At 38.8% G+C, this 13,086-nt stretch overlaps 2 protein-coding genes across 2 annotated transcripts; both read right to left on the reverse strand.

Moving 5' to 3' along the window:
* Nucleotides 1-6: 6 nt before the first annotated feature.
* Nucleotides 7-4,557, reverse strand: rps4x (ribosomal protein S4 X-linked). The gene is made up of 7 exons (XM_058394174.1): nucleotides 4,491-4,557; nucleotides 3,895-3,972; nucleotides 3,599-3,779; nucleotides 1,725-1,822; nucleotides 960-1,131; nucleotides 577-734; nucleotides 7-167 (listed from the first exon to the last, which is right to left on the reverse strand). Exons 1-7 carry the CDS (start codon nucleotides 4,491-4,493, stop codon nucleotides 66-68), a joined length of 792 nt encoding a protein of 263 aa, XP_058250157.1. The 5' UTR covers nucleotides 4,494-4,557; the 3' UTR covers nucleotides 7-65.
* A 2,354-nt stretch (nucleotides 4,558-6,911) lies between these two features.
* On the reverse strand, nucleotides 6,912-10,532 carry cited1 (Cbp/p300-interacting transactivator, with Glu/Asp-rich carboxy-terminal domain, 1). Its single transcript, XM_058396069.1, has 2 exons — nucleotides 10,298-10,532; nucleotides 6,912-8,616 (listed from the first exon to the last, which is right to left on the reverse strand). Exon 2 carries the CDS (start codon nucleotides 8,601-8,603, stop codon nucleotides 8,136-8,138), a length of 468 nt encoding a protein of 155 aa, XP_058252052.1. The 5' UTR covers nucleotides 8,604-8,616; nucleotides 10,298-10,532; the 3' UTR covers nucleotides 6,912-8,135.
* Nucleotides 10,533-13,086: the final 2,554 nt, after the last annotated feature.

Genomic DNA, 13,086 nt, shown 5'->3' on the forward strand with positions numbered 1-13,086 from the left:
GTGCCATTATTGTTGTAAATATTTTTATTTGAAACCAGGTTTGGGGGAGCCAGTCCTGAGTGGACTTAGCTGCTGCTCTGCTTGGCAGCCAGTCTCTTGTCTCTCTCCTCAGCAATGGTCAGACGGATACCCTTTCCACGAGGAATGGACACCCATGGCTTGTTACCCTGGATAAGTGAACAACCACATAAGAAATTAACCTCAGAATTAAGAGTTCACTCTTCACAGGGCTGCAGATATTAACATATGGTTTTGTTTACAATCTAACTGCGGATAAAAAAAAATCCACTCAGATGAGCCTGTTTTGTGTTACTCAGAAAAGGATTACAGATGAATAAAATCCCACAATCACACATGACTTGTTTACAATTGTTTTTTGATACCAAATATCAGCTCTTTTGCAAGTTTAAAATCTGATTAAAAATCTGATTAAATTGATCTGATTCCCAGCCAACAATATGAAAATTTTTTAAAATTTTTTTACAACTGCAAAAGCAAGCAAAAATAAATAAATCTAAGTGGGACTACAGAGCATTGAGCAGTTATCGGCAGAAGACATGTCCATTTCTTTCTCACCTTGCCAATGACAAAGATGTTGGAGAGCCTGGTGGCGAAGCTGTTGCCCGTGCTGTCCTTCACGTGCACCACATCAAAGGAGCCAGGGTGCCTCTCTCGGTTGGTGATGACACCAATACGACCCAAGTTAGCACCACCCGTCACCATGCACAGGTTACCTACACACAGGTAGAGACAGCAGACATGTCACTCAAGTGAAAATCAACAAGACATTAAAGCTGTCTGGCTTTTCAGGCAGAGCTCATACCATTTATATCATGAATTATAGTGTAACTGATTGTTACCAGTTTGTACAAATTTCCATTGGCTCGGCATATCAGTGTGGGCTAGCTTTCACTATGCTTAAAGATTTCAGAGAGAAAAATAGATAAGGCAATACTGACCGGTGTCAAACTTGATGAAATCTGTGATTTTGCCAGTCTCCAGGTCGATGCGGACCGTGTCATTGGCCTTGATCATGGGATCAGGGTAGCGGATGGTGCGGGCATCATGGGTCACCAGGTGGGGGATTCCCTTAGTGCCAATGAGGATTTTCTTCACCTTGCACAGCTTGTACTACAGATACATACAGGGTGAGGTGAAAAAACTATTTAAATACAAAATAGTCACAAGACTTTGAAGCAGTAGTTAAAAAATTTGAACACAGTGAGTCTTTTAGCAAGCCCTTTATCCATCAGCTGCTCAGCTAAATCCTGTCTCAACTGTAAACCAAATATACTAAAGGTATATATAAAAAAAAGCTAATCAATTGGAATAAGCAATTTCCAGGAGCAAACAAAAAAGGCGGATACATTACATCAGAAAATAAAGCTGACATTTAAAGCATACAGCCAAGGCCACTAAAGCTGAATAGCTTAATTGAAATTTTAATTGATAGCCATGTACCACCTTGATGTGTTAAAGCCTCATCTGTTTCCAAACTTATAGCCCTTGGTATTTTAAATGGTATAAACAAAAACCAAAAGTTGACTGAGGTCATACTAACACAGAACAATTAACTGAGCTCACTGACAAGCCATCTTGATGCCAACTTTCATCAATGCTCATGATCTTTCAATGGAATAATCGTTGAAATAAAAGCAGTCCCAGCTCAAAATGACAAAATGTTCCCCAATTGAATTTTTGCCAAAATCACAAAGATTGCTCACCTTGGCCTCCTCGTTGGTGATGCGGTGGACGGTGAAACGGCCTTTCACATCATAAATCAAGCGGAAGTTTTCTCCGGTCTTCTCAATGCTGATCACATCTGTAACCCAGAACACAATACTGTAATTCTGTACATACAACCTGCTCCAACTCCCCTGCAAAGCACCCAGGCTGTATAGTGCAACATTCTAGTGGTTATTTCACAAAGCTTGGCATCACGCTACATCACCAGGTTTTGACAATGAATCAGATCAGATTTAATATCCTCTTGGCAATACTATCTGAACTCCCACTGGGTGAATGACGATGGCTCCATTAAAACACTTCAACATGTGCCAGCCTTGGAGGAAGGACATCTAACAGCTCATCCATCTGTTAAACTGTGCCATCAAACTCATCCATTACACAACTGAACACTAATTATAACACGGCAAACACACTGCTGTAAACAACTGCAAAAGGGAAATAAGCAACAGTAAACAGATGTCTGCTGTATCAAAGTGACTTTGCACATCATAAATAACCACCAACCACTAAAGAAGCTGAATTATTTCAGACACCTCTGCTGAGTCTCATCTTTTAATCACTGACGGATGCAAAAGTACCACAACTTTAAAAACCCCACACCATCAACTGTAATTTTGTGACCTAGCTCACCTCAACAACATAAATGTTTGTCTAGTGGTTTAACGACTTCTTAATTTTCTTAAAATGTCAAACAAACCATACAGACAAGTACAGAACACACACAGTGTTTGTGTTCATCTAGATCCATATGAAGTGTGTAGAGTCAGTTAAAGGAAAATTACCAACAGTAATATTTGGACAGGATAAGCTTTCTGGACAATGCATGTTGAGTAAGACTGCTGGAGCACAGGAAGAGTGAAGTCTGTAAATCAGTCTGTGAGTCTTTACAATGTACATTTGACTACTAGTGTAGATGCCTACTCCTTCTTTTAAATATAGGCTGATTTGATTTTTATTTTAAGCACCAGGAACATAACTCAAAATCTACCTGTTTAAATACACTTCACTAACAGACACTTAACTTTCATCTGTTCCATTGTTCCGTTCCTCTTTTGTGCAGGAGAACACAAGTCTATTATTCATCTTACACATGCAATACTGTACTTCTGAAATCCAGGTATTTATTGGTCCATTTAGTTTCATTTGTATTCTTAGTGGCATTTGTTCGGGATTTCACCAACAGAATTTTGTTGCGTCAAACCCAACAATAAAATCCAATAGGAAAGAACTAATAAAACATTTCGAGGTGTAAGTGAAGAGAAGGAGCGTAACATTTTCCTGAATTATACGGCTTACTTACAATGACAGACATACAGTACCACTGGATTACTTCTACCAGTCATTTTATAAGCTAAAATATGACTTAAAAGTTTGAAGAGAAGACCTTGCATAATCAGTGAAAAATTACTTCAAGCAGGATAAAAATCTGAGATTAGTTAAGGAATATTTCATTTCGGGAAGTTTTTCCTTGCCACCGTCACCTCAGGCCTGCTCATTAGGGATAACTTTAAACTTTATATTTTTTCCTCTGTTCTATACTTCTGTAAAGCTACTTTGAGACAACGTCCCTTATTAAAAGAACTATACGAATAAACCAAATTGATTACTTAGCCCACTCTAAATCCACAACAGATATGAGATATCTAACAGATATCTCCTACAACAGATATGAGATCTGGCTTGTGCATGACTTCAGACTTCAATTCTCTTGCTTTTAGAAAACCAAGAGGCTCTTATACCATAGTTAGGCCATTCACTGAAATGACCACAAGTCACAATCCATATGGTTCTACTTGGCTACCTCAGGCACTTAAACTCTACATTCGCTAACATGATCTCAGTGACTTACCCATAAATCCAGCAGGGTAGGTGATGTCGGTGCGGACCTTGCCATCGACCTTAATGAACCTCTGCATGCAGATCTTCTTGACCTCGTCTCCGGTCAGCGCGTACTTGAGCCGGTTCCTCAGGAAGATGATGAGGGGCAGGCACTCCCTCAGCTTGTGGGGACCGGTGGAGGGCCGAGGAGCCTGAGAGTGACACAAAACACCGGATCAGAGCCAGCACACATTTACCACACTCAAGCAGACACAGAATATCATCAGTGTGGACCAATGGAGTCACGTGGGGGTGAAGAACACTCACAAACACTCCAGTAAGTTTGTCAAGCATCCAGTGCTTGGGCGCTGCGACGCGCTTCAGGTGCTTCTTCGGTCCTCGGGCCTAAAACACACAATAACCCAAATTTAATGTTCAACTTTATATCAATTCCCAAGCGCACTCTTAACTGAAGCAATCCTGGCTAACAGGCTTAGCATTATTAGCACTAGCGAGCTAATTCATTAGCTTCATAGACACGAACACAGCAGAGGCCTTCAGTGACGGAACCGAGTAATTCTCACTATAAACTACAAAACTGTGACCGAAATCTCATTTTTAACATCGAGGATGAAAGTTACAAAGACTCTGAAGTGCAGAAAAAAGGCATTGAGTTACTGAAAGCTGTATTAAGGCGCCATGTAGCTCTAATGTGGCAGCGGTACAGAGACCGCTGAAACCCAGCACTTTCCTCTAAACATCTTTATTAGAAACATCGGATCAAATCGCAACAATATAAGGATTTATCGACACACATCATGTGAAAATATGATATTTTAATAGTTGGGTTGATTAATACTGCGCAAAAAGGCTGATGATTTTGGATAAAATCGGGAGAGGAACGCAAAAAGAAATCTGCTCACCATGTTGGAGTCTGCGGAAAAGGGCCACCTACTTCCGGGGAAAGAAAGATATGCGGCACATACGGCTACTGAAGAGGGTCAGGAGAAGCGCAAAGTGAGGACTGCACGCGCTTCTGCCCTCTAGTGGCTGGGCTCAGAATCACACTCAAACTCAGGCCAGTTTTAATAAAGGATGAAGGTTTAGCACTAAAATCTGCTACAAAACAAAAACAGTAAAACTCTATAACTATATAATCAGTCAACAATTTAAAAAAAGGCGTTTTAATGATTCCACTATTTGTACATGCTATTATCAAATTATTTAGCAAATATTTAAAAAAAAAAAATCATGTTTAAGCTAAGATGATGTTTCTTCCCTCAAGCCATCAGGCTCCTCAACACCCAGGACTGATCTGTACAAAAACTCCCCTTTCTCTCTCTCTCTCTCTCTCTCTCTCTCTCTCTCTCTCTCTCTCTCTTTCTCTCTCTCTCTCTCTCTCTCTCTCTCTCTTGTTCTGTACATTTTTTCACAATATACACCTATCAGGCATAACATTCTGACCACTGAGAGGTGAAGTGAATAAGACTGATTATCTCCTCATCATGGTACCTGTTAGTGGGTGGGATATATTAGGCAAGTTGATATGTTAGAAACAGGAAAAATGGACAAGATTAAGGATTTGAGCGAGATTGACAAGGGCCAAATTGTGATGGCTAGACGACTGGATCAGAGCATCTCCAAAACTGCAGCTCTTGTGTGGTGTTCCCGGTCTGCAGTGGTCAGTATCTATCAAAAGTGGTCCAAGGAAGGAACAGTGGTGAACCGGCGTCAGGGTCTTGGACGGCCAAGGCTCATTGATGCACGTGGGGAGTGAGGGCTGGCCCGTGTGATCTGATCTATCAGACAAGCTACTGTTGCTCAAATTGCTGAAGAAGTTAATGCTGGTTCTGATAGAAAGGTGTCAGAATACACAGTGCATGACGGGTCAGGGCTGATTTGGCATCAAAAGGGGGACTAACATAATATTAGGCAGGTGGTCATAATGTTATGCCTGGAATGTGTATTCTTATGTAACCATATACAACTATGACAATTAAATTTCAGAGAAGAGCAATCCTGCTCTCAAATTTGTCAAATGGGACAGTCTTCCCAGAATCTCCAGAGTACAAACAGTGAAACTAAACACTGCCAAGAAACAAACTATTGTATGAATGCCTATTGTATAAACTACTGAATGAATCACAGGTCAGGTGTGTAAGACATATTGTGTCGTTTTGCATAACCTGCTCAGGACTGTTGAAAACACGACTCAGAACGTTTATTTTGTCTGATGTGACTTCAGTGAGTGTGTAAAAATGATGTTGAATTGTAACATGAAGTTTATATATAAAAAAAAAAAGTATATTAGTGACATCTTTCCTCAGACAAGTCAGTTAGTGGTTTAACATGTAATCGGTTGTATTTTTAGTCAGATATCACTTCTTCATGAAAGACGATCTCTTCCAGGAAATACCAAGCAGTGGGACAGAAGAGCTTTGTTTTTATGATAGAAGATAGTGTGTGCTCTTTCCTCATTTGTGTGTGTGCCATGTGAAAACTGATAACATGTTTTTATACTCAATATGTCATAACTATAAGGCTGTGTGCTGTAATTTACATAGTCTATATGTGTGTGTGTGTGTTAATGTATAATAACTTTACAGGGTGTGAACTACTAATTGTTTTTTTTTTTTCATGCTTGTATTTGCGGTGTGTAAACACGGGCTAGCATGTGACTCTGTGGCTAGTTTTCACAGGACACGACTCAGGCTAAAAACGTGCCACTGCAATTTTTATTTATTTATTTATTGATTGATTTATTTATTTATTACTGAGAATGGACGCAGTTTCATGAATGTCCACTAGATGGCACTGTATCGCTTATAAGCTTTTCAACTCCGTCTGGAAATGAATGCAAATTTCCTATCTGACAGTTAGTGTCTTTGTTCCTGGGTAGCTATGAAACAGGATAGCTTTTTAAATGTACAAATATATATTTATATTAAATCACTTTAAAAGCAGCACAGCTTTCTGGTTATTTATTTTGGTTATTTAAAAAAAAAAAACCCATAAAATCACACTTAGCTTTTGAAGGTTTCTGAACCCAGTGCAGAAATTGTTTTCTACATATATTTGGACACAAAACTTAAAAACCAAGCAGGCTTCATGAGACTTTGTCATTTGTATTTGTAAAAGTAAGCTGTAGTTTTCAGACTTTTCTTTAATACTTGTTCATCATCACACTGCCAGTATCAGCAGAGTTCATTGATCATTTTCCTCTAATTAAGCAATAAATTGAAGCCACAGATTTCATCAGTAATGTGTTTTGCCAGGCCTCTAATTTCAGGTTTCATCCCATTATCATCAACAGAAACAAACAAACAAAATAAGACAAACTAGAGTAAAAGGTTTGAATTCTGTACTTTTTATTTATGTATATTTTGAAAAAAAAACAAACAAACAAAATAGAGTACACTTTAAATATAACAGTAATCACATCTTTTGTAGAAAAATTACACAAGATGGAAGGAAAGTGCTAAACAAAACAAAAACACAATCACCACTTATGATTCATCCAGGAGTGTTAAACCAAAATAAAAGAGATTACTCCATTATCAACACAGGTCTGCATTAGTCAACGCTAAACAACATGACAGTAGAGTCTTTTAGATCATTTTTCTATTCTTATACAAGACAAAAAAAAAACAGACATTTGATTAAACACATACAAATATAGTGCTTTTATAATAGGGTTCATAATCTAAACTATTTAGTTTGCTTGGAATAATCGGCTGAGTTTCTGCTTCTGCTCACAATCTTTCTAGACCTAAAGTGAGGCTATGAGTGGAGTAAATGGACACGTCCATCATTAATATATTTAACCATGGAAAACTGTCGGATAGATCAGGTTACCTCAGTGGAAAGGAGTCTTGTGATGACATGCATTTTGGAAAAGAGTAGCCCATGCTGGTTTCAGGATCACCTTCCATTACAGAACAGAAACACCACCCGGCTGCTCGTATGGACAGAACCCACAGATGGCAGGTGGCAATACATGAATCCAATCCATTAGAGACCACATAAATATCTAATCTTTCACAAGAAATGTATTGTGAATTCACATAACTTTTATTGTATTTTAGATCTCAGGTGGTGAAGATGCCCACTGGGGAAAAAAGTCCATGAAATGAAGTTTAAAAAAAACCTCAGCCTGCTTCTGTAGTAGACATGGGGGAAAAAATGTCTGGTAGCGTTCGTGTTGGAGGTCTAGTCCATGTGTGAAGCTCATGACTTAACTCCATGTCTGGTGACTTGTTTGAAATTCTTGCACCACTTTGAAACCAGAGCTTGGAAAGGTGGAAAGGATTATAACAAGCAAGACCGTGAATAGCAAGAGTTACCAAGTTTTAGTTTCAAGAGAGCCTCTCAACTGGAGTGGTCCAAGTAGTCTTTTGATTGTGAGAGTACATAGTTTCCTATACATCTGCAGCTTGAGCTAGTGTCTTTACACATGAAAAAGAGCTTTCAAAAAAAAAATTCTCACACTTTCATGAGCCATCCAACAGTGTCTCAGGTGCAAAAAAAGGAGGCAGCAAAAAAGTGAGTAGGGATTTTCTTTCAGGGGGTCAGCACCCAGCAGGTACATCTGATATGAAGTCAAACTCATTCTGGCCCAGCCACAGCTCTGGAAGTTCATTAGCTCTGTCCAAACCAAGCTCCACTACCAGAGACATCAGGACATCCTCATCCACTGGATCAGAATCTATGATCCCAGACCCTTGAGCCATCCCAGGGCCAGAGATTTGTGTCGGACTCATTGAAGCACTGCCAAATCCTCTGTTGGGTCCAGAAGAAACTGTAGAAGAGGTAGCCAGGCTCTGATAGTGGCTGTTGAGTTTCTGCAGCTGCATGGAGGCTATGAGGTGCTGGCTGGACTGCAGACAGAAGGGCTGGGACTTGGTGAGGCCAGGAGAGGAAGAGTGGAGATTGGGAGGTGGGTACTGTGGGCCTGTTTTGCCAGAGTTTGTGTAGTGCAGGAGGGTCAGAGAGTCACGGTCCTTCATGCTTGAGCTGGAGAGCAGCAGTAAGCTCATTACCTGGTGACACCTGTGACACACACACACAAAAAAAGAAGTTGTGCAAATAGTGAAGCAGGCAGCATAATTATAAGATGGTTTCCCTAACAATGAGTAACTCTAAAACAGAACTTTCATCATATCCAGGATAAATGTTGACATTTAGTCTATCACTAGACCAATTCTGCGACCAGAAATATGCCTCTTTACCCCCCAAATACATTTGCAAACCAATAAGAACACTTAGTTTGTCAGTTGAGTCAATTTATTATAAATCATGCAGCATCAACTAAATTACAAAGCACTCAGTCGACTCTGGTAATTACCAACCTGCACCTGTACATTCTTAATGGGAGCAAATTATAAGCCCCAATCCTTGAGCAGAGAAAAGGAGTATTAAGTAGAACCATTAGTGCACCAATTAGATTTTTCTTTTTGCTAATGGTAGCACACTTTTAGTACAGCAATAATGTTTGAACAACCTACTTATTAATGTACAACCTGCACTATGTACTGTGTTCATAGTCATGAGGCAGTCAAGAAGCTGTTCAGGCAAACCCTTACTGGGGTTTAAAAATCAGTCCCCTAATAATTTAATAGCATTATAGAACAGAATATGCAGGGGGACCATTTATGAGCCTATGAATGTGGTAGTGAAGTCATGTGACCCTGCATCACTCCCAGTGAGAGAGTCATGAGGCTGACTTTGAGGCACTTAATCATTTAATCATTCACACTGCCCCATTTCCCTGCATTCCTCTTTAGGCTCATGTTTAGTGGAAAGACATAATTGCAAAAGGCTGGCATGCAGCTGTAACAGGCCTCTAGCAAGGAGCAAAATACACAAGCTCATCTCATCAGCCCTCCCTGACGCCGACAGCTGTGGGGCATTCAGCTCAGGATCTTCATGATAAGACATTGTGTGCATTATTCATTGCCTGGAAGCAGTTACATACATGGTTAAGCCTACAGCTTGATTAGCATTGACCAAATGGATGTGTTGGTCCAGAGGGAGACTTGTTTGATCACTTGTAGTCTGTCCTAAACTACTGCCTTCATTATAAAATATAATGTATTTTGTGTGTGTCAATAGAAGATTATTTTATTCAGCACACCTGTGTGATGAGGTCAAGGACAAGAAATGTGCAATAAACTCCAAACAGTAATTCTTATAGTCCTGGGATCATTTCCCAAAAGAAACAATTCATAGTGCCAGTAATGTCACAAGCAAGACATTGTTTTAAGAACTACTCTACCACAAGCCAAGCTTCTCTCTCTCTCTCTCTCTCTCTCTCTCTCTCTCTCAGTATCAATAGCCAATGAGATGGTTGGGATTAGTCAGTCATTAGTGGTGTCTGTTACACAACTAATTATGTTGTTAAGTTAGTTCAAGTTTGTTTCATTCACACAACTGACATGGATACATTTTTTCCCCTCAGTGGATTATACATGTTAAAACTTCTGAAGATTTATGAATCAGTGATTCATTTACTTCAAGGATAAGCATTATGATTTGTCTAACATATTCTTTCATCACCATAAAACTTTCGGAAATATAAAACCCTCGCATATTTCTGCATTTTTGATTTAAGAAAACAATGACATAAAGCTGTAAAGCTGCAACTTCCAACTGGACAATATATACAAAAGGAGAAAAGGTCAGAGATAAATAACAGAACTACTTCACAGCTTATTTCTATGTGAGAATTTACCTTAGAGAAAGTCAGCAGTGTCTTGTTTGCGCCTGCGGCTTCAGTATCACACCGGGTTCAAGGCTGGCTGCTGGTCATCAAATGATTCAAATATCTTTAGGATAAATAAACGAGAGGGGAAACCTGCGTTGACAAGTTCCCGTGAAAGATGCGACGCGCTGTATATACGCTGCTGAAGACTTGTCTCTCTTCCCTCAGCAGGATCAGAGAGTCCAGCTCCTCAATCAAAGGCACTAAGCCTAAATACACACACACACACACACACACACACTGAGCGCGTTCACTGGAGTCAGCTCATTAATGCGGAGCGGATCCTTGGGACTGGACTGAAACTCAATGAACAGTTTAATTGGTTTCAGTCCCTGAATTTACCATATTGTTACTAAATGTGGCTTATTTGGTTGTTATTTTCTATCATTCTGTAATTAAAATAATCAACTAAACAGACTAAATAATAGAATTATTTAACTTGTGAGTCACATGATATGGAAAAAAACCCTCTTCTTGTGGTCACTGCCTAAATAACCTACATAAAATGTATTAAAGGTGAACCAAGGAGTCAGTAAAGTAATTTTGTTGTAGATTTAAAACATTTTTTAAACACCCGAGCCTTCTAACTATAAATGGACATATTACAAAACTATACAGTTATATAGGCAGCGGCCATGTGCTCCTTATGCTGACCAGTTGTTTATGTGTATTATTTTTTTTTCCATAGGAAAGATCGACTATATATATATTCAAAGAATTTGCCTATTTTAAATAGCATGATGCTGAAATTGTAATCCATGCTAATATAGATTATAGATGTAAAAGGCTACTAGTCTAGTTTTTTTGTTTGTTTGTTTCGGGTTAAAAGTCCAGTCCAATGCTCTGTCCGTGTTTTCTCCTCGGCCGATGTGAAAGCGAGCTAAGTGGACAGATGCTGGCTATTCACACACACACACACACACACACACACACACTTCAGCAACGGTTCCAATAATAACCCAGTCAATAACTATCAATTCGGGCGACGAACAAAAAATAAAGCTTCTGAACAATTCGCATGATTATACGCTCGTCTTAGTCTTAATTGTGTGAATTTCCCTTTGGGATGAATAAAGTATCTATCTATCTATCTATCTATCTATCTATCTATCTATCTATCTATCTATCTATCTATCTATCTATCTATCTATCAAAAGCACTGTAGACAGCAAAACACTTCCTAACTGTGGATTTCTTTTTATCTCTCTCTTATTTTTATGCCATGTCTATATGCCTGTAACAAATACCAGAGTGTCCAGTTTATTATAGACTATAATAATATTACGGAGTTGCAAAAAAGTGGGCATCATCTCATTTTGTTTTATTTGCAAAACAGCTTTGTCACATCAGGGAATTGTTGCATTAAACCTTATGACAGATCTATAGTTCTTACTAGAACATGTGTCATGCTACTGTAAACAACTTTGTGAACTGAGTAGAGGTTATTGTTGGAGTGGCAAAGGATTATTTTTACCCTGTAAGACACGCTGTTTGGACACAGCCTGATATTTAGAGCAAATATTTATATTATAGGTAATCTGATTAGGATTGGTAAAATTTTATGAGTTACCACACAGGTAACATTTATTCCAAGCTGACGAGGGATGGCTATTTTTTTTTTTTCAGCTTAAAAAGTTTATAGTTAATATGTGGGAAGCCTTATTTAATTCTCATCTCATCCTTTAGGCTCTGTCCCAGCTGCTGTGTAATATATCTCAAGACCATGTTATACTTAGAATTACTTAATAAATAATAAAACAAATTCCTGCTAGACGCCTATTTCCTATAATGCACTGCTATAATGTCTGTTTTGACGGCTGTCCCAAACAGCACGTGCTTTTCATTTTGTCCTCCGCAACCGTTAACTCGAATCAATCCTAATAAGCACTCTCCTAACAAACACCGATGTTTGGGATTCATCCTACATCTGGCACTTTGACTCCTGTAGTTCACACAGTTCACATGTAGATGAGGAACAGAATGATGTCTCCTTTAGGCTACTCCTCTGGGGAAACGGGATGCAAATAAGAGAGACAGTTTACCGTTTGCTTGTAAACGCCCAAGACACGGGTCACAGGACTGATTGTGCACAAAATCAGGACAGATCCTCGAGAAAATGCGTTTGTTTTAAGCTTTAAAACTAACTTTAGAGAAAACATTGAGATATTTATATATTGGGCATAACTAAGCTTGTGTGGTTGTGAGAGAAAAGCAGTCTATATGTGTGGTAGTAAGAGGCTGTTGCCCTGTAATAGAGCCAGATGAGTACTTTGCATAAACCCGTTGGGAAGTCAAAAGAGGAGCACGAGCAGGTGCGCACAAATTGGTGTGTGTATGTGTGTGTGTGTGTGTGTGTGTGTGTGAGCCTTGCACCAAAAAAAGAACAATGCAAACCTACAGAATAAATTGGCATTAGGCAATGGATTTACCCATATGTGCAAAATTAAGAGAGGGGGGAAACATAAGCAAATAATAATAATAATAATAATAATAATAATAATAATAATAATAATAATAATAATAATACAAAAGCATTCAAGGTGCAATAAAACTATTAAAATGTAGTATTCATCCATTAACTGCCCCATATTTCATTTTTACAATATCACAGATTTCACAATTTCTACAATATTATGTCTTACATCTATCTACTGAAGTCTCCTTCTTGACAGACGTCTGCTTTATCACAAAAGTCTATTCCCTAAATGTCTATTATCTGTACTTATTTACTTACTTTAGTTCACATCATGAGGTTATTC

The sequence above is a fragment of the Hemibagrus wyckioides genome, linkage group LG07 (assembly GCF_019097595.1).
Source record: "Hemibagrus wyckioides isolate EC202008001 linkage group LG07, SWU_Hwy_1.0, whole genome shotgun sequence".
Lineage (NCBI taxonomy): Eukaryota > Metazoa > Chordata > Actinopteri > Siluriformes > Bagridae > Hemibagrus > Hemibagrus wyckioides.